Source organism: Galleria mellonella, unplaced genomic scaffold, assembly GCF_026898425.1.
Source record: "Galleria mellonella isolate WM207_F2 unplaced genomic scaffold, CSIRO_AGI_GalMel_v1 utg172, whole genome shotgun sequence".
NCBI classification, from domain to species: Eukaryota; Metazoa; Arthropoda; class Insecta; order Lepidoptera; family Pyralidae; genus Galleria; species Galleria mellonella.
The window spans coordinates 1857507-1882713 of NW_026442015.1; the positions used below are offsets into that span (position 1 = coordinate 1857507).

The window sequence follows — 25207 nt, forward strand, 5'->3', positions numbered from 1 at the left end:
GGTTTTGTACGACTAACAAAGAGGATCAGAGGGAGACTTTGTACAGAAATCGAATGGCTGAGATGTACCTCTGTCCCATTGTTCGTGTAAAAAATGTAAAGCAGTTGTGTTTGCATGGCTGTGTTTCGGTTTGAAGGGTGGGATACATGAATTTACTGGGTACGGAGGAATAACACCTGAGTCCTCAGGAATGGCAACACATGGGGGGGTATCATGGGCGAAACAGTATACTCTGTTATGTCCATGGTACTGCTAATGTCTATAGGCGACGGTTACCACTTTCCATCAGTTGGGCCGTCTGCTTGTTTGCCATTTTAAGTTGTATAAAAAAAAAAGACGGGAAGAAGACCAGCAGGAGACAATGAATGGCTGAGATGATATTGATACCTCACCATTGTTTTTATAAAAAAATGTTCAAAGATAATTTCATTTATTGCCTTGTTCTAAAAGTGAACACAAACTACAGTATCTAGTTCTATTATTATTATTTTGATAATTTTTGTTCTCTGAATTGATAGATCGAGAAAAAACCAATACAAAGAAATTTGGATACTTGTGGTGGTTTTTTTTTGTGTTGACTTCTTTTGTTATAAAATAGTCAAGCGCAAATAACGTGAAATATGAATCCTCAGAAGTGGCAATTATTCATGTCAGTAAGCGATGTTTGCCGCCTTCCATCTAATTGTTTATTATTGTCACTAATATAAAATTTAAAAATATCATTGACGGTTTTGTGTCCTTCAATTATTAAGCTACCGATGTGAAAAATATTTGAAATGTATATGATTTGAGTGTAAGTGTGGTGGGTGTGTACAGAGGGCCGTCACCTGGTGGAGCTATGCCCACGCGTGGGCGGCGCCGTGCTACTGGCTTGTGCCTCCTGCGCGGAGAAGCGGCATTGGATGTGCGATCTCGTCATGCTCAACACCAAGCCAATGCTCGATCGCACACTTGATAGGTGAGTACAAAATAACAAATCTGTTCACTTCGTAAGTCTTAGAATACATAAAGCATCTAATTATAAGTACTTATAAAAAAAAAATCATACAAATAAACTTTACTGCATGGATTTTTTTCTGGATGATGACAAAGTAAGAATATAATCTATCAATACTCCCTTTTTTCTCCAGAATATCGTAAAAGGCGACTAGTAATAAAGTACAGTTTACTTGTACAAACTTAAGTACAATATATCCCAGACATGCGGACGAAGTTGCAGGTTAAAGCTAGTAGGTTATATATTAAGGAATGATAGGTACAGTTTAGTGGTTTGGTTGCAGCATCTTGTTAGACCTAGAGAGGCGACACCCATTGCGGCTGCCACCAGTGTCGCTGTACCGGTTCGCAGTGCCCGACTCACCACAGAATATTATACTCGAGGAGCCACCGCGACACCAGTCCGACAACGCGCCACCGCCACTCATTAAGGTAATACTGGTTTTGAGATCTATAATTTGAATAATTTAATTTTTCTTTTTTATAACAAATTGGATGCAAAACTTTATATTAGTCTGGCCAGTTCATCATAGTAATAATAGGTTACATCTCATGGGGCGAGAGTGATAGATAAAATGTTAATGTATTTATTTATTTGTTGAAAAATAAAAAAAAAAACAAATATTTACATGATGACAGATGGGTATGAATAAATCTGGATTTTGAGACACCTGAATTTAGGAGATTTCACACATTTCATGCCACATTTTCTGCGGCGATAATTCTGGTGTTTTATTATAATTGGATTAAAATGTATGTTGAGGATTATCTCGTCGGATTTAAAACTGCGAGCAGACGAGGCAAATATAAAGGAAAATTTTGTCCGCATATTTTTATATCCTTTATCTGCTTAGACCATTAATTAAAAGAACCGATAAATTGCGTTCTTCTAGGGTGCAACTCTTTTAAAACTGGTGGAGCGTCTGACCTATCACATCTACGCGGACCTGAAACTAGTCCGCACGTTCCTCACTACGTACCGCTCGTTTTGCTCGCCCGGGGAACTCCTGGACTTGCTCATCGAGAGGTTCAACATACCGGAGCCGAGCGAGGTGTACGACGCGCCGAGACCTGGTTAGTACAGTATACTAAATAGAAGGAAACCACACATTCGTGCCTCATTCGTTATATAATATTCCCGCGGGAAGTTTCGAAAACCCCAGAAGATGTATTTAACCTAATATTAGAGGCATAATTTGCTCCACATATGATATTATGTATATACGAAATTATTGGAACTTTAAGTAGTTTAATTCTAAACTTGTTATTTGTCTAAAGAGTACAAAATAAATGGAAATTGCTTAATTACAATAATTCCAGAATAGATTTAGCCACGACTACAGTCGGGCTCAACAGCTGTCTAATTTAATTTAAATTTTATTGAAATACATAAATAATTCAATTTGCAACATTCGTATAACGTTATCAGGCTATCCTTTATTGGTCAAAAATATAATAAATGTATCTCCCATTATTGTCCCTGTGGGCATGAAGGCTTCAAAAATTGCTGCGCCATCTACCCCAATCCTGGTATATATGTTTGCTTTCATTACATACACATATGTATACATGCAACAACATAATTGTTAATAATTAATGTTTATAAAATATACAAAGAATTATGTATAAAGTATGAAAAAATTATATTAATGACTCCAGGTTACATATAAAATTAGTCACAATGAGCTTTCGTCCGCTACAGCGCTTCATCGCGATTAGAGTAGTTGAATGGTCGCTTTGCGCTGATACATAATCATTCACATTGCCTTGGCATAGTAATGACACTAATAATATGGGTCAAAACACATTGTGTCATGGGCTTAAGTACACTGAAAGTAGGATTTGGTATTATTTAAAAAAATAAGAAATTTGTAATGTAGATTATTGATTATATATAGTTTATCTGTTATTTACAACGTAAATGATTTCTCTCGTCGTATCTACTTTTTTAATTACTCGTCGTCATTTGAAGTAGGTATTTAAATTAATTTTAACTATTAATATCTATCAAATTGTTTATGACCTACTTTTACTTTACTAAAATAGTGATAATAAAATAATCTATATAATTCGAAAATATAATTTTCTTTGTAACGAATTTTATGTTTTGGCGCGTAATTATTGCTGATTTGACAAAGCTAGGCTAAATAAAAGAATATATGAAAAAAAGTTTGCGTTCTTTTTACAAAATAATAATATTAAAAAAATATTACCAGGTAACAATAAACTTTTCTGTTTTTGGGAAACAAAATCTTTCACTATCCAAGCAGGTGTTGGTGGTATATTATTAAACTGATTTTTAATACTTTCTTGGCTGTGGGTAGTTTGAGTAATGTGTTTTGACCCACGGACCGCATTTCACCATAACTGCCTCTCTGTGCACGCTAGTCGCGCGGATCAAGACGAAGAAGGACGCCAGTCCCAACTCATCGCTAAACATTTACGCTGGTAATGTATATGTAGATGTTGGATCTGGTGCATGTGTGCGTCTGCATGTGTAACGTATTATAGCTCGTCAACTGCGTGCACGGTACTCCTGCGGGGAGATTTCTATATCGTATTATGCCTATTATGTGTGAGCTGGATTTCTTTTCACGCTACATCATAGACAAAGAGCCGTAAGCGTTTGTTACCTTGTCGTTGGCATGTTTCGCGATCTCACTAAGAAGTGCCGCGTATGAAGTTGATAGACTATAGTAATTTGTATATTATAAAAATCATTATTTCGGCGGTAAAAAAAAAAAAAAGATTTAAAACAGCAGTTTTCCATTTCGTACATTTCTTTGCGTAATATAAGGAAAGAACATTATAAAGAAAAACCTATCATTAAGGACAAGAAGATAAATGTATTAAAAATTGTAAAAGCCCCCGGCAGAAACGTATCTATAAAAAGTAAAGGCCTCGGTTATTATTAGTTTAACATGTATTCATGTAGACCATTGTAGTGAGCCCAAACACGCTATATCTGATGTAACTTGCTAAGGAGTTGTATCCTGCAAACTACTTGATGCTTCAGCGTCAGGTCTTGGAAACCCAGTCGAAATATGGTTCATCTTATTTCAAAGAAATCGGATTTATGGAAGTTGGTGCAATCTTTTCTTCGCGAAGAAAATTAGTTGATAGCCTTCAAACGCCTGAAGATATGCTTTGAAGAAAATAAAACTACATCAAAATCAGTTCATTCTTTTCATAGGTTACAGTTAAGAACCAACGCAATTACATCAGCTTAGGAAAAAACTGCATCAAAATCGGTCCATTCTTTAGGAAGCATAAATAGATGCCTTAGACTTATAATACTCCTTTTTTTGTATCGGAGGTTAAAAACTAATATTTATTAATCATATTTAAAAAGGTAAATATTACTGCGTTTTCTAATGCCAACGTCATGATATTAATGTTACTAAACTGTTAAAACTAACTAACTAATTATAAACTGTTAAATCAAGCACACGGTTTGATTTAACAGTGGCGGGTCATTACGAAATTTTAATTCTAATTAAGTACATTCTATTAGGTGAAATACTGTTAATTCTACTTCATTCTGTGAATGTTTATTACCTTTAGTGTATTCAAATTAAATCGATTTGAATTGGTATAGTGAAGTTGTACGGCATCGGAAATTCCAATTTTATCTTATTTTTTTTATTTATATGCTCAGTAAGTTGTTGATTGCTCTATAAAACACATTAAAGAGATGGCTATGTCTGCATATCTATTAGTTTATACAATTATATTTGTCACTTGTGTGTAGTTTCATTTCATATGCTTTATTTTTCATAATATGTCTAAGCTCTGTTCCACTATTTATTGTTATGCAGTATTGTTCTTCTAATAAGTTTTATCTTCCAGTAATAATTCTAGATTTTTATCTACTATACTTTTTTATATATTTTTGTCCTTATTGTTTTAAAGTCCGTTCTCTAACGGTTAAAATACAAAGTGTCAGAATCTTAAACAAAGCCATTTGCAGAAAAACTGTAGTAGTTAGCAAACTGTTGTGGTAAGAGACCAGTCATATTACCTGAAGAACTAATAAAGATAAGACGCAGAAGTCCCCCTCGATTGATGTTCTCGGTTATACTAGCAGTGTGGACTAGCTTAGCTCTAACTAGTGTTATGTCTTGGAAAACATTTCATTGACAATGGTGTAATGGCGAATAGTATTCACTTGCAATACATAACTTGATGTTGTCATATACAGAATTAGACTTCATTTATTGGAGCGCCATATAAGGCGCGTCTCTCTTGTAAAATAAAAAAGAACGACTTAGTATATTGTATTAAGTAGAGAGTAATGGTTACTAAACTGAAGAGGAAATATATACTCTTTAGGTACATTTAAAACTACATCATTTAAGAGGGTTTACACCACAAAACTGGCAACGTGTCTTTATCACTTGTCATAATGAATAAGTTGTAAGTTGTTCTACGATTAATTTGGGATAACTTTATCAATAATTATTTAGAAATATTGAGAATGGTTTTTCTGACAATTGACATTCTCTGAACCTATTTGTAAAATGAAAATGGCAGCCCCATATCACAAGTTAATACGCTGTTGGTGTTACTATAAATATATAAAATATTTATTTTAAGGAACAATATAAACTAATTTTCTAATAGATTTAATTCAAAATTATTATAAATTTAGTTATGATGGTGTATAAAACAGTATTTTTGCAAAACTATCAAATTAAAAGATTAATTTTAGAGATAGGTTTAGAGAATGGCGCCTCAGGATCGATCACGTTGCCGCACTTTTGTATGAATATTCTTAACTAGTAACATTTTCCTTTACAGACGGGATCGAATGCATTGGCAGTAGTGATGCAGAGAAGCTTAGTAAAAACACAGCTAGAGAAGACTGGAAGAGGTATAGGAAAAAATTTCAACAACCTGTCAAATTTCGGTGAGTATAGATTTTTATATATTTTTTCTTTATTGCGCAATAAAATTTGTACAAATACAATTGTGGGTGATCATGGGCGGCGATAGTCACTTACCATCAGGTGAGTCGCATGCTCGTTTGCCTCCTGTGTTGTATAAAAAAATAGCCAGCTTAAAAAGCGTTTGAAGGCAATGCTAATACTTTTCTTGTATCTTATGCAATATCTTCGGCAAACGTAATCTGATTTCCATATTTCTATTTTATTTCATTGGGTATTATTTTAAACATGGTCTATATTGATTTTGCTAAAATCTTTAATAAGTTAATTCTGTTAAATCTGTTTGTAATCGACAAGTAGTACTCGTGTGTTGGTCCTATATTAATTTTGTGATGATATATATAGTTTTCTTCTTTGTCAAAATCCACAAAACATGTTATATGAATGTTTTGTCATAATTAAAATTGCTGTATTGTTGCAAGTCGATTGCTTGGGTACCTCTGTCCCATTCGTGTTTCAACCGTGAAGCAGTTGTGTTTGCATGGCTGTGTTTCGGTTTGAAGGGGGATATGAATTTACTGGGTACAGAGGAATAACACCTGAGTCCTCAGGGATGGCAACGCATGGGGGGTATCATGGGCGAACAGTATACTCTGTTATGTCCATGGTACTGCTCATGTCTATAGGCGACGGTTACCACTTTCCATCAGGTGGGTTGTCAGCTTGTTTGCCATTCTAAGTTGTATAAAAAAAAATCCAAACGTATTTGTTTGTATAAAATATTCATATTGTTTGTATTAATGAAAAATTCTCTTGTATAATATTTCAGAGTAATCAACGTGTTGAGACACTGGGTGGATCAACATTTCTATGATTTCGAGCGAGAGCCGGCGCTGCTGGAACGACTGCGCGAGTTTTTAGAGTCGGTCGATGGGAAGCCGATGAGGAAGTGGGTCCAGAGTGTGCTCAAGACTCTTCAGAGGAAGGTCAGTGGGATTGAAAATGTTGTAAATAAGTGTTGCACAATTCTGAGCTAAAATATGGAGCCTAAACTAGAACATACAAATTTTATTCCTTATGTAAGATATAATTGTAGGCCCATATATATAGGCCCGTTTAGTATTAAGTATAAAAAGTATGAAAATGACTTGCTTTATTAGAGGGTGTTAATGTGACAGGTTAGAGAGTGTTGCTAATCTCTTAGGAAAGATAGATCTAATGTTGTCATTGCTAACAATATGCCCTGTCAGGACGACTTTAACATTTTTATCCTTGAAGCTAATATTATTAATAAGTTTGTATGTTGTTAGATAATTATGTTTAATGGATTTGGGTTACATTTGGTACATGTGCAATATGTATTCTAATTTTAACATATAGGATACCTTATATACTGATGCATAACTTTTTCCTAATACATTTGCCATGATGGGCAAGTCAATCAGACTTGGTTTTGATGATAAACATCATCACTTTATTTTCTATTGGTGCATAGCCGTTGTATTATAAGCTTAGGCGGGTGTAACAAGTCATCTTTATTCATTAAAAAAACTCTATTATTATCAATTTCCTCTATTTTCCTTTCCTCCCGAAAAGAGATTGCTAGCAATGAGGATTAATAGGGATTTCTGCTACCAATGTACGCGTACTTTTTTACGATCAAGTGACTCCTGTATATTATCATTGTTAATTTCTGGTTTATACACACCAAAAAAAAAAAAAAAAAGAAAGAACCCAACTATATAATTATAATAATTTGTCAAATATAAAAAGTGGGTCCTGGTAATCTTAATAAAGAATTATTTATTATTATTATTATTACAAATTACAATGGGTCAACTGACCTGATTTTATCTTCACTTATCTGTTTACTGGTAACCCACCAGTGTAACCTGATAACGCAGGCGAGGTTACCATTTCATTTTTATCTTATAAAATCTCTACTAAGCCAACGAGAAATTAATAAGCTGTGTCCGTTTCAGAGCGGACAGAGCGTGGAGCCGGAGGGCGGCGGCGGCGTGGGTGCTAGCGGGTGCGGCGGGTGCGGCGGCGGCGGCGTGTCGCACGTGTCGCACGTGTCGCACGTGTCGCACGTGTTCAACCGCGCGCCGCCGGCCGTCGTGCGCCACGTGGCCGACCCCGACCGCCACGCCTGGCACCCGCTCGCGCTGCACCCGCTCGAGCTCGCGCGACAGCTCACGCTGCTCGAGTTCCAGCTCTACCGCCAGGTGGGACCATATAAATACATACATATACTTTATACTTCAGCGCTATATAGGTACATCTCGTTGGAGCTGTACATATATAGCAACAGCTGAGACGGCTCCTATTACCAGCAACATTAGTTGCTTTTTTTTCTCTTTGTTGTTTTAATTTTTTTATTTTTTTAATACTGATAATAAAGGTTATCTATCTATCTATCTATCTTTATTGTTTCCTCCAAAGGTTTACAGTAGTAAACTTGTTATAATTGCAAACAATTGCAAGGAAAGATAACACCACTAAGAGCCATCTCTTCCACACAACCTTTGCAAGAGTAATTATAAACACTTTTGAGAGTAATTTTTTAATAATTTATGGTAATCACATACTAATTGCAAGATATTTAATTTTAAAGAATCGAACTTGAATAAAAATCAATCAGTAGAACTGGGACCCAGATTCAGAAATCTCAGATTCAATCATAGATATATAGTAAAACATAATCACGTATTGATACAACTGGAAATGTAGCAGATAAAAAACCAGTTATATTAATCTGTGTGTGATGTTGCAAAAATAGAAAAATTTATATGTTAGTCATTTCAATTCTTGGACATTGAGAATTATAGATTTATCTTATATTATATATTTTTCATTTAAGTGTAGGTCTGTCCGTTATTCTCGTTAAAAGGCTGATCCTCACCATGTAATATCAAACAATAATATCCATTATTCAAACATATATTTTTTTAGTCATGTATAGTATATTGGTGAAGCATTTTTAGCAGATAACTGACAAGATATTCGACTGTACAAGTTTCTTACATTTGTTGTAGGTTTGCTTCTTTTAAAAATAATATTGTTGTAAATTCTGTATGTTTACATATCTAAATAAAAACATTGTATCACAAAATTTTAATTTAATAGTATTTTTTTTGGGTACCCTTTTTCCATCCATATCTCTATCATGGAGCAACAGTACCTTCGTACCATTTCAGTTTGAATGGTGAGATATGGCAGTGAAATAAAAGGATATAGATGCATAACAATAATTTTTAAGAATGGCAATGCTGAACGGTGCTATAGGTACAAGTATAGTATTATCTGTCCTATAGGTGTTACAGTATATTTTACGATGTATGTTGTCCCGTTCATTTGTATAGACGACGGTTACCACTTTTCATTGTGTGAGCCGTTTGCTTGTTTATCATTTCATTTATCAGAAAATAGCTATTTCTCAAACATGCTTGGAAATGTGAGCATTATTTTGATAATCTTGCCGTACTGGCCAAGATAAATGCGGGCAGCGGCCGGCAAAAGTTATATCAAAATCCATATCTGTCGTGTTTTGCGGCCAAATAAATTACTATGTAAACTCATATCTGTCCTGTAATTTAAAAATGGAATGACCTTTTACTTCGAAACATGGCTACCGAGGAGGTAACTAATACAAGGTTTTATTTAAATTTCGAACTGGCTTGCAAATAGATAGCTGTTTATTGAAAAAAAAACAAGGGAACATTATGGCGCGTGAAAAATTATTATTGTTCGTTATTCGTCATTGAATTTAAAAACTAAAATTGTGTTTTTTATTTCCGCGCATTGTTTGAGAAAAGTACTATACAAGCCTTGGCCACAATTAGACATTGCTGGACTCACGTATGTGTGCCTCGGTTACACCTCGGCCCACATTTGTACGTTCGTCCATCAATGCCTCAGTTGCTGGCCGCTGCAGTAATGTACTATATTAGTATTTTTTTGTGTACTCAGGTGCGTCCTTCAGAGTTGGTGGGTGCAGTATGGACCAAGAAAGACAAAGAAAAATCTAGCCCCAATTTACTTAGAATAATTAAACACACCACAAATGTAAGTTGTAATTAGTTTTATGAACTTGTTTCCTTTCTGACTAATTCAATTTTAAATGTTTCATTTGAAATACTGATTAATCGAATGATTTTAGCTTTGATGAAAATCTGCCAAAAGTCATCACATTTTTTTTTCGTTATTGTCGAGTTTTTAATGATAATGATTTTCGATTCTGAAGCGCTATTCTACAGTTTATTGCAATAGAATAGAATAGAATAGAAATCATTTATTCAAATAAACTTACATTGAAGCACTTTTGAAAAGTCATTACATTTTTTTTTTAATTTACAGCTCGTTCGGAAAGCTGTCTCATCACAAGAAGAACGAGCAAGAAACTTGCGTGATGCTCTTTTAAATAATTTTATTATTATTTTACATTTTTAAGTTTAATTGTGTGAATACAAACCACCAATTAGCACTAATTCAATTAAATACTCAAAAAGAAAAAAAAAATTGAATACATAACCAACTGGTTAAACAATTAATAAGAGGAAATCAGTCATAGTGATTAGAGCAGACCAGTCCCTACAAGCAGCACCCGTTCACGAGTATGACGGATGAGCCAGCCATCACTGCGCTCGACCATATTTTAGGAGCCCAATGACCCGGCCCACCACGCCGCCACAAGTCTGGACATTTTAGTGAGCATGAACTCAAAACACTTCAAAACTCACAATTGCCATCTGATAGTTATAGTATTCACATTTTACATAAGAATTGCAATTAATTACGCTTTCATATTTCTAAAATTAATCAATTAAATCAAGAAAGCAATGAGAACGTTGTATGCTAATAAACTAATTATTTACTTGATATGTTGTCATCTATGAATTCGTCTATCCTGTAAAGGCTTTCTTACATAAAAATTGTTTAATATAAGATTTGTCTGTCAGATTTAATTTCCGGCAGTTTATTATAAAATCTTATGCAATTACCATAGAATGAATTACTGATTTTGTGCAGACGGCATTTAGGTAAAATAAGCTTATTTATATTGCGTAAGTTTCTACTTGTACAGTCTTTGAGTTTTTTAAAACTCGCTAAGTTCTTCCGTGTATACATAATATTTTCATAAATGTATTGTGAAGTAACTGTGAGGATATTTGATAAAGCACTGACGTAATGACTCTCTTGAACCCATACCATAAATAGAACGTATGGCTCTCTTTTGTAAAACAAATATAGTATTTATAGCTTTACCCCACAGCAGTATGCCATAAGACATTATGCTATGGAAATAACTAAAATATACAAGTTTTCGCCACGTCTGTTAATTGCCTAATTCTTCTAATTGCATATGCAGCAGAACTGATTGGCCAATTTTGAAATATGGGGCCCCCATTGTAATTTCGAGTCCACTGTTATACCTAAAAAAACTGTATCATTAACAAAATTTACTATTTCGTCATTAAGCAATAACTGTGTATTTATTAGTCTTACATTAGGAAGTGTAAATTTTATTTGTAAACCAATTTAATATTGCAGACATAGCACAATTTACATCGTCTAATTGATTACTTTGACGTTTTTGTCTAAAATCCATTATTGAAAATTTTCTATATACTGATCCATAAAATAAGGTTTATATTGTGATATCGAATCGAGATTTTAATTTTGGGGATATTTTCAGAGAACAGTGCTTCAGAATTGAGTTTACTATGCTAGTAGCTAGTAGTAGTTACTCTTAAAGAAGTGCTATATCTTTAATAAAACGTTTTCCATTTATTTACGCAAATAATATTATACGAATCTTTTTTAATTACAGTTAAAAACATATATTATGTTAGTAAACATACACTTTCATATATGTAAAATATTGTTGCTATATTAAATATATTACAATTAAGTGATAATATGACATTTAGATAAAGAAAGACTTGTCAATTGATATATCTTTATTTTCAATATACAGTTCACGAGATGGATGGAGAAATGGATAGTGGAGAGTGAAAACTTGGAGGAGCGCGTGGGGGTGGTGTGCCGACTGCTAGAGGTGGCGGTGGCGCTGCGGGATCTCAATAACTTCAACGGAGTGCTCGCCGTGGTCGCTGCCTGCGGTAGCGCTAGTGTGCACAGGCTGAAAGCTACCTTTCAGGTACTGGATTCACTTATATTTTGATATCCCCCAAGCATATTATTTCAGCCGTTAACTGTTCACGTGAACTGAACTGTCCAACTGAATGTAGATCTCTCCCACATAAGGGGGGTTTTGCCAGTAGATGTCACGCTTTCTATGCGAGTTGGCAACTGCACTTAGGCTTTAGTGATGTTTAAGATACTTTTATGACACCTATTACCACGCCACCCAAGCATATACGGTCATTTTAGTTTAGCTCCTAGTACTGGTACATATATTTCAACTAAGCAGTGAAGTTAGAACTGTAGGAACTATAGTGTATGCTGTGTTGTCCATGATATTGCTCATGTCTATAAGTGAAGATTGCCATTTTCTATCAGATGGGACATCGATTTGTTACCTATTGTAAGTTGCGTGACGTGATGACTCCATCACTTGTGTTTACATTCTATATGAGTGACTGCATTATACAATAATCTGCGACCAGGTAAGCCTGTGTGAATATTATTGTGAATGTAAAGAGTATTGTGTGTTAATCTAGGATTGTCGTCTATTTGTTAACTATTGGAAATTCAAAAACGTTTAGCTAAGCTTAGACATCAAGCACAATTGAGTATTAAATTTTATATTGTATCATCTTATTATTCAAACATACTCATAAATTTTTATCCCTTCTTACTTGTTTATACTAAAATTCATAGTGATTGGTTAAGCTGTTAAGGCACTAAGAGGTATCGAACAAACTCACTTTCATTACACTTATTGTAATTTCACTAATTGTATGGTCTCTTTGAGTGATGTTTTAGTATTGAAGTTACGATGTTCTATTTTACATACAGCTGGTACCGATACGGCTCATTCGTGCCCTAGACGAGTTTCGGGAACTGAACTCGGACCATTTCCGGCGCTACCAGGAGCGACTTCGCTCCATCAACCCACCATGCGTGCCGTTCTTCGGAATGTACCTGACCAATATACTGCACATCGAGGAGGGCAATCTTGGTACGTTTTTCATTGAGTATCTGCCACATTATACATAGAAATACTCGTACAGCCGTAATTTATAGATAAAATCTCCAATGTAAAAATTTTCATTAAATACCACAGAGAAATCTTGATTCTAAGGATCAATATGAACTAAATTTCTACTAGTTTTAAGTAAAATTATAAATTTAGTTTATGATGATCCTCTAAAAAATACTAATTTCGCGAAACTATTAAATTAATATATTAGGTTAAGAGACACGTTTTGTGAATATTTATTTGCAAGAAACATGAGTACGTAAAATTTGACAAACATAAAAAGTAAAAAACTGAACCATAATGATATATGAAACGATAATTAGATTAGATTGGAGAAATGGCGTGTCAGAATCGACCTCAATACGAGATTATGAGTAAAATAATGTCATATAATTTTTGTAGATTAATTTATATTACTCTATAATACTACTCGATTAAACTTTGCAAGACTGTGTAGAAAGGAGTCCTGAGTTTTATAATGAAACATTAGCTTTTTTTCGGAATTTTTTTATTGGTTCAGATTTCTCGCGAAATTTGCCGGTATTATGAATAAACCTCGTCAATTCTCACACACTACCTAGTGAATGCGCTGGAGTGCAAGAACTGCAAGTACCTAGACTTACTAAGGACATTCTACATTACTTCAATATATTTTTTTAAATAATGTATTTAAATATTTCTCTATATCCACAGATTACTTGCCTAATTCTGAGCTGATCAACTTTTCCAAACGTCGGAAAGTAGCGGAGATCACCGGCGAGATACAGCAATACCAGAATCAGCCGTACTGTCTCACAGTCGAGCCTAAAACGAGGGTATGCTTATTGTTTAATATGATTTTATGTTATTTTTTTGGAAAAATAATATCTATATAGAATAGCTTTTGGAAACTTCTATTATTATAGTGGTGCAATTAAAAATATAAAGAATCCGGACAGTTTTTATCTAAATATTGTACAGTTTAATTTCAAATAAATAGTATAAATTTTTTCCGTTGCGTGTGGTATCATGCGCAAAAATGTAGTCACTCCATATAATTATTGGATAATAATTCATAATACTTCTAACTGAGAGGTATTTTTTTTATATTATTAAATATAATTTTTATATTATTATATGTATTACATCTCCCATATCTAGAACTAACAAAATTTTTTATCATGCCTCCTACCAAATTGTTTATAATTACTTCTCTCCATCCAAAGGTTGCCTGGAAGAGATCGCTCTTAGCGATAAGGTCGCCCATTGTTTTCTCATTGTGATTATTTCTTGTAATTATTTATATTTATAATAAGTTTACTATTGTAATCTTTTGGAGGAAACAATAAAGAGTATCTATCTATCTATCTATCTATAATTTTTTTTTATCTAATATTCAAAGATGATGATCAACATTTTATATACAGTAAAATCTAATGTAGGTGCTTACTTTAAGATATGATAGATAAAAAAAAACTGATAGTATTTCCATCACTTAATTCAAATCATTCTGTTCATATATTTAATGGTATAGGATAATATTAGATTTATTAAAAAAATTGTTATTTCATACTTCGGAAGGCTCGTAAGTGTTACTCTTAATCCAGTAAGGTACATCCCACACTTACGTCAGAGGGCGTCACCGCTCGATCATTACTAGTAGTACAAATGTTTTCTTACAGGCGTTTTTGGAGTCCCTGGATCCGTTTCCGGGCATGGACGACAATGAGATCACCAATTACTTGTACGCAAAGAGTCTGGAGATCGAGCCGCGTCAGCCAGTCAAACAGATGCCTAAATTTGTGAGTGTCTTTTTGTAATATTATTCTATTTTTTAGTTTCCTCAACGGTTATATAATGATTATTATATAGCAACTTAAACACTGCATACATATTTGAATTAAGACATAATCTGAATATCATGGTCTTATGGTAAATGGACAATTAATAAACAAAAAAGGGATCATAAAATTAATGAAAAAGACTCAAAATGAAGGATTCATACTTACAGTATTTATAATATGAGTAACTGTATCCAACCAGGAAGCTTCTATAAGATGTTCAGTTAGGTAAGTACTGTAGCTGGAATTTAGATTGTTTCAACATTTTTATTAGATGCTGCTTAATTTGTTGTTTAAACTCATGTTTAAACAACAAAATAAGCAGTTTGAATAAAGTAATAAATCGATTTATGTGTGGGGTTAGTATAAATTTATGAACTTACTATGTTTGTTGTTTCCGACAAAAAAAAAAAAAAAAAAAACATTTAATGTTCCCACAGCCCCGCAAGTACCCTGAGCTATCCCTGAAGCAGGTGAAGGTCTCTCGGAGAGCTCATCACGACTCCGCCGCCGCGCCTGCTGACGATAATCTCAGTATGTATTTTACATTATCATTTTTTTATTTTAAGCTTTCGCTTATAAAAATATTAATTACGATGACCTTGGTGGTGTAGCGATTTAACGAATTACCTTATTAATGGTACCATTAATATTACATTATTAATGGTCGCGAGTTTGATTCGCTCACGTTTGTGCTGGCAGGATATCAGTGAGTGATGATAGGAGAGGATGAGATCACGTTAGTAGGCCCATCATGAATTCACCAGAACTTAATTACCATAGTTTCTCGGACTGTGTGGAGGTCAACATGATAGGATATATTGCTATTGATTCTTAGTCATTGTTAGCAATGGGGTTGCTAACAATAATTAAGAGTCTCTTCTCCCTTAAAGGGCCTAAGTTCTGAGATATGATATAGTCGTGTGTTTGCAGGTGTGTCCCAATTGTCTCCAACTGGCGGCTCGTGGGACGGTAGCGCCGGATCGGGTGCGTCCATAACGTCCTCCACGCTTGCCAATACCACTAACACCAGCGGTTCCTCTCTGCAATTGCATCATAACGATGATCACAGAGGTACGCATCGCTTATATATTGTAGCCCGTCTACTTTATACGAGTATATGGTACTTGCATGAGGTGGCAAGATAATAGGTTCAGAAGATTATCGGTACTGAATGATTTATTATTTTGCTTTATTTATACGAAACTTTCACATGAATTATATTAACAGATTGCAAATTTAAATTTAATTAACAAATTGATGTATCACACAATGAATTAATTGTAAACATAATCGAAACGCAAAAATTTTTCCTGAAATTAGGTTTATCAAGCATGAAATTAATTTCGTTAATGTATCCTGTAGACGATGGATATTATGTGTATAAATAAACTTTTCTTTTTAAACGATATAAAGCCTTGTTCTACATACATGAGGCGAATATAAATGGAAATTTTATTTACAGATAAAATGTGTCTCGTTTGTGCTGGACTATAAACAGTACAGGGTGAGAATATTTTTTAAATGACGCGTCCCTTCCCTCGCAGGTAGCCGCGGTAGTCAGGATGGTGTGGTGAGCCCGCGGCCTGAGCGTGCGTTCTCACAGTTGCCGCCGCTGAGTCTCCTCGACAAGGGGCTCGCATTGTTCGACTCGCGCAAGCAGGCGGCCGGCTCGCATAACAAGTACTTACATCATTTTTATTTTTTTTATGCACCTTGGTATGGCAAACAAATTGATGGTATATGGTATACATGAACATCACAAAACATTGTGAATTCTACTTGCATTGTAACTTCTGAGGACAGAAGTGCACTGTAACACTTCTTTTATTACAGATGGTTGGACATTTGGAGAGAGATGGACACTTGGTTGCGTTATATTTTAACTAGACTTAGGCATATTTTGCTTCATGATAGAAATAAGCTATAATAATATATTTACCCAAGTGAAAATACTATGTATTAGATCACACTAAAGCCAGTTTTTTTTACAACTTAGAATGGTAAACAAGCTGACGGTCCACCTGATGGAAAGTGGTAACCCGTCGCCTATAGACATGAGCAGTACCATGGACGACAGAGTATACTGTTTCGCCCATGATACCCCCCATGCGTTGCCACTCCTGAGGACTCAGGTGTTATTCCTCTGTACCCAGTAAATTCACGCCATATCCCACCCTTCAAACTGAAACACAGCCATGCAAACACAACTGCTTCACGGTTGAAACACGAATGGGACAGAGGTACCTAAGCAATCGACTTTTGTACAAAGTCCCCAGTGCCACATTCAGCATGTATTTGGTCGTTGATCATCCGCAATGGAATACTAATATATCAAATAGAATCAAATTTGCTACTCTCATTTACACTATGTTGAAGATCCGTGTGGTTTCTAATGTGATGTACCATACCATCGGCAAATGTTCACGTTATATGGTCGCGTTTGTAAGTAGGTATTCATGGGATCGATAATAGGATACTAAAGGTATATTAAATGTAACTGCTACATTCAGTTGCCGATCATAGATGATCTCAGTTGCCGATCGAAGATGCGCTGAAAGTAGCTATATCCCATCTGATCGAATCTGATAGGAATTTATCATCACTTAGATGATAAATTCCTATCAGAAAGTTTTTAATTGCTATCAAGACTTGTATATTAATGTTATATGTATTACAGAAGTTCGAGTCGAGATGAGCCACCGTCACCACGAGATCGGCATTCTCCCCGTCACGATAGGTAAGTGTTTCTGCGCCCTATATTAAGTCATAAATGACGTGAATATACAACATTTGTACAATACTGTTTTTATCAGTTCTTTAAAATACTTTTCTGACGTACATTTTTAGTTTAGTAATTGTGCCAAATATATAAAAATAAATATAATAATTGCGAGAGTTTGTATTATTATTATTATTATTATTGACAGACGGACTTTTTTAGGCAGAATAACCTGTAACACCTTTGTATGAATTTGTTTTTTTCTTTTGTCATTTTTTTATAGTTCACTGCTAAAGGGAAAATTTTGTAACGATGGATGGATGATTATTGTTTACAGGCAAAAATTACTGAACGGATTTGGATGAAATTTGGTACGCGGGTAGGTTAGCACATCATCATCATCATATCAGCCGTTAATTGTATTGAACATAGCAGGTTAGCAACCACAATTAGACTTATGATGTTTTATAAGGGCCGCTGCAACCCATCCCCTGATCTCTAAGTTCCCTTAGTTGTCTCTTACGACATCCACGGGAATGGAAAAGAAGAAAGAAACTTAGCATATAGGATAATTTATACACTGTGGTATACAGTAGTAGATTATAATGAAATCCGTACGTGATTGGTGCAGACAAGGCTCCGGCAGCGGGCAGGGTGGCGTGGGCGGTGCGGGGGGTGCGGCGGGTGTGGTGGAAAGCGTGGCGCCGCGCAAGCCGGCCGCGCTGTCGCCGCGCGGCGCCATCGTCGACGCTGAGCTGTTCTACTCGCGCAGCGCGGACCACCTCGCCGGCCGCAGGCTCGAGCAGGTCCGCCTTTACAACTACCACTATATCCTGTTTTTTTTTTTTATTGGACGAAAATGGAATGGTAACCCCGCCTGCGCTAACGGGATGCGCTGGCGGGGCACCAGTAAAGTATGATCGATGAGGATGAAAACAGACCAGTTAGTCCATCATGATGGAATTTGGAATCTGGAATTAATCATGATAGTTTCAAGGGGGACACGCGAGGAGGTCAACCTGGTTGGGTATATTGCTAGCAGTGGGATTCTTAGTCTCCATTACTAACAATCCCTTTCCCCCCCATTACATTTTGTTAGCTTAGGGGTGTTTAAGCTACTTTTTTATGGATGATAATGGAATGGTAACCACCTGCGCTATCGGTATACATTGGCGGGGCACCATTGAAAGATGACAGGTGAGGATGAAAGCAGGTCAGTTAGCTCATCGTGTTGAATACCTTTGGAACTCAGCATGATGGTTTCCAGGGGGAACCACATGGAGGTCGACTTGACACGGTATATTGCTAGTAATGGGGTTAATTGACTCTATTACTAACTTTCTCTTTCCCCCCTGTTTTAGCTATTTTATTTATGGGTGAAAATGATATGGTAACCCCGCCCGCGCCAACGGGATACGCTGGCGGAGCACCAGTGAAGGGTGATAGATGAGAATGAAAACAGGCCAGTTAGTCCATCATGATGAATTCATCAGGAAGTAACCATGATAGTTTCCAGGGGGAACCGCGAGGAGGTCGACCTGGTTGGGTATATTGCTAGCAATCAGCTCAGTCTCCATTACTAACAATCCCTTTCCCCCCTGTTTTAGCTATTAGGTTTGTATATATGTAAGCGAGTGATTCCCCGTTCTAAATTTAAATTTAAAATGTGGTAGGCATGAGTAATATGGATATCGCTCTGATATCTATATATTGGGTTCTTCTGGACATTGATGGCGGAAAAAAGGTCATCGCCTATTTCGATATCGCTCATATCAATTGGATGGTTTTGAATATGTTAAAAGTCCAATATTATTTTTTGGATAACAAACTTTACGCATACAACATATTCGTTATTAGATATTGTAATTAAAATGATAGATATTGCTATATATCATTCACCGCTATAATGTGGTGTATCTACAAAATATCTAGTCGTTTATTGGAATGTGAATGTGAAATCATGAACTGTGAAGTAATTTTTTTGTAAAGCATATTAAGGTACTTTTCTTACATAATAAAATTGCACATTAACGATGTCTGTACATAGAAGATATTTAACCTTTTTAGTGCCATTGATTTTTACTCATATCTACTTAAAATGCCAAAGAAATCTTTGTCGTGTTGATGTCATTTACCCTTGTCTCTAAAAAAACTTTATTTCCTCCAAAAATTATCCAATTTTAATATTTTTTTTATAGCAAGCTAAACAGCGACTGATTTCGCGAGCGCTATGACGCTCGTGACACTTTTAGTTGCAATGCACACGAGCGCGATGGCGCTCGTCGGCACTCAAAGGGTTACGAAACATTTATATGAGAATTTTAATAAGAGCACTAGAACCCAAAGTAACAATTTTAAGAATTTTGTCTGTTTGTATATGTTTGTTTCGGTATCGCACAAAAATTACTACAATCATCTGGTGTATATTTTATATTGATACGTTAATTAGAAATGGTTGTTTACATTCAAAATTCACATGTACCAAGTTGCGGTCCAAAACTAGTATTATAATAAGTGTCTGTTATCTCTGTGTAGGAACTCGTCCCTCCGTTGCTGCCGCGAGGAAGCAGTGCGGGGACAGCGGGGGGCGCGGGGCCGGCGGGGGCGGGGGCCCGCGCCGACAGCGAGCGGCCGCCAGTACTACCTCCGCGGCCCTCCTCACCGCACTGTACGTGTGTTAACTGCTTTGGAAAGCGCCACGTTAGGCCGTTCTTCGGTCGCCGGTCGTCCGCGACGGAACAACAATACGTCAATTTTTTTTATTTATACAATTTAGAATGGCAAACAAGCTAACGGCCCACCTGATGGAAAGTGGTAACCGTCGCCTATAGACATGAGCAGTACCATGGACGACAGAGTATACTGTTTCGCCCATGATACCCCCCATGCGTTGCCATTCCTGAGGACTCAGGTGTTATTCCTCTGTACCCTGTAAATTTACGCCATATCCCATCCTTCAAACCGAAACACAGCCATGTAAACACAATTGCTTCACGGTTGAAACACGAATGGGACAGAGGTACCCAAGCAAACGACTTTTGTACAAAGTCTCCCTCTGGTCTTTTTGCATAGAATAATTGCATAGAATTATCTATTCTCGGCTACTGTACGCGCAAAATCGGACGTAACGTCGACGTAGTGCTGCAAAACACTCGCGCCAATATATGTTTCGTAAATGACGCAACTTCGGTTGATAGAAGATCGGTAACGACGCAGTGTAAGTTTTCTTGTAATGTGGCACACTCGGCGGATCTCTGTTCATATTAGAGAATGGCAATATGTTATTTTATGTCAGTATTCAAAAAGTAAGTGGCATAAAGATATGGCAGGTGTCGCTCCTTCACAAAGTATAATTATGTTGCCAGTTAAACTCATTGGCATGTTTTGTTTCAGCAATATCGTCTAGTAGCGACCCACCGCCCGAACCGCCCGATCGGCCGATACCGAGCCCCAAACATCACGATCTCTTCAGGTAATTTACATAATATACTTTTAAAAGACTTTCAAAGTGAGTAGATTCTCAATTCGTTTGTTATTTTTTTTGTGGCTCGTCTTTATAAAACTTTGTAAATTTCCCATTTTTGTTTGCCGTGGACATATATAAATCCTCATTGAACAAAATATTGATTATAAATAAATTGTTAAATAGAAAATAATAAAATATACATAAATATTTTTGTTTACAACATAAGGCAATCTGGAAAATAGCCTCGTGCTTTCCTCTCATGTGTGATTTGTTTAATTTTATTTGCAATGTAGGCGTAAAAAGTTGTTCTTATTGATCTGTTAATATATTTGTTGTTATGTGTGCATAATAACATAGAATTATTTGCAGTAATTAACGACAATGAACTCTCCCCTAGTACTAATACCCTCAGGTCCACCACCCCGCTAGCGCATACTGACAGCAAGTGTAAGGTTCTATTTGATCTAAAAAAAAGTAGATAAGGATATGGCAACGCATGGGGGGAGGGGGTTTAATAGGTGATAATGTAATGGTAGCAGTGCCTGCGCTATCGGTATACGCTGGCAGGGCACCAGTGAGGGATGATAGGTGAGGATGAAAGCAGGTCAGTTGGCCCTTCGTGACGAATTCCGCTAGAATTAACCACGATGGTTTCCAGGGGGAGCCTCGTGGAGGTCGACTTGATATTGATAGCAATGGATGAGTTAGACCCCATTACTATCGATCCCTGTCTCCCTTTATCATTGGCGATAAGTATACTCTGTTATGTCCATGATGCTGTTCATGTCTATAGGCGACGGTTACTATTTATCATTAGGTGGGCCGTCAGTTTGTTTACCATTTTGAAATGCATAAAAAAGGAAAAAAATGTAATAATGTGTATGTTTTGTTAAAGGATGCCAGCGATGTCTCCTAAGCGATCTCCGGCCCCTCAGCCACCTGTCAGCCCCATAGTACATTCCGACAGGTATGTATTTATTTATAAGGAAATCAACAACTTCTTTTTTACCCTTAAACGCAATAAATAACGCGTTGTAGAACCTGAATAAACATTTTCATATAGACTTAATTTTTTTTTCAGTCGCCGTGTTTACTTTTGTAACTTCTTACATGTCTTATGAAATTTGGACTATTGTGTTAATTTTATAATACCTGTATTGATCAACAATGAGGTTGATTCTAATGTGCCATTGCTTAGACTTGTTTCGAAAACGAAAATTTGATTTTAAATTTATGGTGATTGAATTTCAGATTGCCGTTTATGTCCATAGACAATAGTTACCACTAGTCATCAGTAGAATTATTTAATTTTTTTTTTATAAATATTGTTCATACTGATTCTTAGAAGAAAAATTTCGCTCCAATATCAAACTACAATTTCACTTCTAGAGATAGAGAACGTATCAGGACCGATCCCATTGGGATTTTAATCATAAAACATAATGACATGATTACTTTATAATCCCAATAATAGTATATTCTGTATGGGTTTAAAAACTTACAATAAATAGCAAGAATGTATTAAGGATATAAATCATACACATATATTCAAGAAAGAAAGAAATTGTAGGTGCATAAGACCTATTATTCTATTAATGAGTACATGATGATAATTTTTAAAAATAAAAAAAAAATAAAAATATTAAATACATTACTAGGTATTTTGTTGATCATGTTGAAGTTTTTATGATTAAATGTAGTAAATTAAATTGACATAAATTATTTATTATTGTAATTGTTATAAGTAAAAATTATAATATAACGGATATCGTGTAATAATAACATTTGTACGCCCAATGACGGCAAAACAGCGCTCTATATATTATACAACACCTAATTAATAACTACCTGTACCTATGTTTATGCAAATAAATGATTTATTGACTTTGTTCCAGGTCGCTGGCGTTTAGCTTTCCTTCGCGAGGAGCGCCCACCCCTTCACCTCCCGCGCCACCCCTCACGCCGCATCATCGTACGTATACTACATTATAATAACTTATTGAAATTAAAGATTGTGTCTCACAATAAAGAACCGACTTCAATTATGACAAACAAGTTATTTTGTTTTAAAAACTGAACTATTGAACCGATTATGGTAAAATTTCTATGGAACAAATCTGTAAGTATATTCTTCCAGATAAAAAATAATTTCCGAAGTCTTTTTATTGATGGACTAAACTGGTAGTCGTCTTAAAATGAAATTCCGAATTTTCGGGTTTAATTTCGTGTTTTTGTTCGTACCGAAATCGACCCAGTAAATGGAGCTTAACGTTTCGTTCATCATAAATCCTAATAGTCCATAGGAACGATATTTTAACATTTTTAATAATTTTATACGGCATGTATTATGTAATTTTAACACGAAGTTTCGTTCGTCCTCAAAATTTCAGAAATCATTTCATGGTAGGCCTACTGAGATAATAAACATAAAAAATACAATCAAATTGAGAACTTCCTTCTTTTTAAAGTAAGTTGAAAATTGTCCTTTATAGTATGTCATTAGGATGAAACAATTCTAGTAGTGAAAGTAGTTTTAGTATATGTTTTGATAATCAACTAACTATGGTATCTACTTAGCGTTGTAGTCTAAATAAACATAATTCCTGATTAGATTCAATATTGATTAGCATTAACACCATCTAGAAAACGTCTTTTTAAACTCTAATTAACAAAAATTTCTATACTTTACGTGATTTTATATCATGGATCCGCAAATCTGTGTCTCATTCTGATTTATAATCGTTTTTAAGCGAGGCTAATATAATACTTAGTGAATTAAAAGTTTCTTTGAAATCCGTTTTGTCACTCACGTGATTACTTAACAAACAGATTTATATAGTTATTACTTATTTCTAGTTTTAATATTTTTTTTTTATTGTAAAATAATCTTATGTGTAGGATCGATCTTTACGATTCCATTAATATTGGATAAGAGAATCAGCGAAGTAATTTTTTCTTCCAGCAATATCATGTGGTACTCCCCCTCCTCTGCCGCCGCGGCGACGACGCGATTCGGCCGCACCGCCTACCCCTGTACATTTGGTAAGTCTAAATATGCTGATTGGTAGCTATCGTCTGTTATAAAGACATGAACACCTTTTTAATATAGAATTTAAGGTCCTCCTCTATCCACATCACATCCCAGTACATCACAGACCGTACCGTCCATTGTGCCCCTCATATATTGCCATTCCTTACGACAATGATGCTGTCTTTGTGCCCTGTAATTTCTTTATAATATCTCATCCATCGAATCAAAACAGTGATGCAAGCACAACTGATGGCAGAAGCACGAATACAGATGACTTTTGTATAAAGTTTTTCACTCGCAAATAAAGATTATTATTATTCATGTATGTATATCAACCACAAGTGATAACTAGTCGTTTAAATTATGAACTTATAGATCATAATTTAGGGAGTTACAGCTAGCTGAAAATCAATCGTGGTACGGTTAACCACAACTATAAGTGTGCTTGAAACAACTTTTTTGTGTAAACCAAAAAATAATACATTAATGTATAAATTAATGTATTATTTTTTGGTTCCATACCAGATATTTACGACTAGTTCTTTTCTCTTTATTTTTTTTATTTTAAATTTTAAAATGTTATGTTTATTAAACACACAGTCGTCGACGGCGAGTACGAGCGGCGGCGCGGGCGTGTCCCCGTGCGGCAGCTCGGGCGCGGCGCCGGGCAGCGGCGGCGGCGGCGGCGGCGGCGGCGGCGGCGGCGGCGGCGGCGGCGGCAGCGGCGGCGGCGGCGGCGGCGGCGGCGGCGCGCGCCGCCGCGCCGCCGCGCCCGCCGCCCGCGCCCGAGCTGCTGCGGCCCGCGCACTCCACCATACTGCAACGGCGGCATCACAATAACACGTGCGTAAAACACCTGTAGTTACTTTAATGGTATCAAAATGAAACATCATCCCCGTCTGCCCTGTTGGTATACGCTGGCGGGCCACTGGTGAATCCATTGTAACGAGTACACACGGAAATAACCACGACGGTTGATTCGTATTATAGGACAAATATGCTGAATTGCTAAAAGGCCTAAAGTGGCTACTTATGAATTACTTACATTATAATACAAATAGGGAAAATATTTTGATGCACTTTTTGAAGAACTTAACTCATGACTATTTGTATATTTG

The 25207-nt window shown here is 35.8% G+C and overlaps 1 protein-coding gene across 1 annotated transcript in view; it reads left to right on the top strand.

Moving 5' to 3' along the window:
• Positions 1–25207, top strand: part of LOC113514466 (protein son of sevenless-like) — a 40903-nt gene that overhangs the window by 10581 nt on the left and 5115 nt on the right. Inside the window, exons 13-35 of the mRNA XM_052893150.1 lie at positions 817–958; positions 1281–1428; positions 1890–2070; positions 5797–5905; positions 6712–6868; positions 7865–8110; positions 9855–9950; positions 11863–12045; positions 12867–13029; positions 13744–13865; positions 14712–14831; positions 15311–15404; positions 15804–15944; positions 16418–16553; positions 17551–17610; positions 18224–18398; positions 20128–20260; positions 20986–21064; positions 21954–22025; positions 22954–23030; positions 24021–24100; positions 24690–24705; positions 24876–24932. Of these exons, the coding sequence (XP_052749110.1) occupies positions 817–958; positions 1281–1428; positions 1890–2070; positions 5797–5905; positions 6712–6868; positions 7865–8110; positions 9855–9950; positions 11863–12045; positions 12867–13029; positions 13744–13865; positions 14712–14831; positions 15311–15404; positions 15804–15944; positions 16418–16553; positions 17551–17610; positions 18224–18398; positions 20128–20260; positions 20986–21064; positions 21954–22025; positions 22954–23030; positions 24021–24100; positions 24690–24705; positions 24876–24932 (2787 nt within the window). The remainder of the gene's footprint in view (positions 1–816; positions 959–1280; positions 1429–1889; positions 2071–5796; positions 5906–6711; positions 6869–7864; positions 8111–9854; positions 9951–11862; positions 12046–12866; positions 13030–13743; positions 13866–14711; positions 14832–15310; positions 15405–15803; positions 15945–16417; positions 16554–17550; positions 17611–18223; positions 18399–20127; positions 20261–20985; positions 21065–21953; positions 22026–22953; positions 23031–24020; positions 24101–24689; positions 24706–24875; positions 24933–25207) is intronic.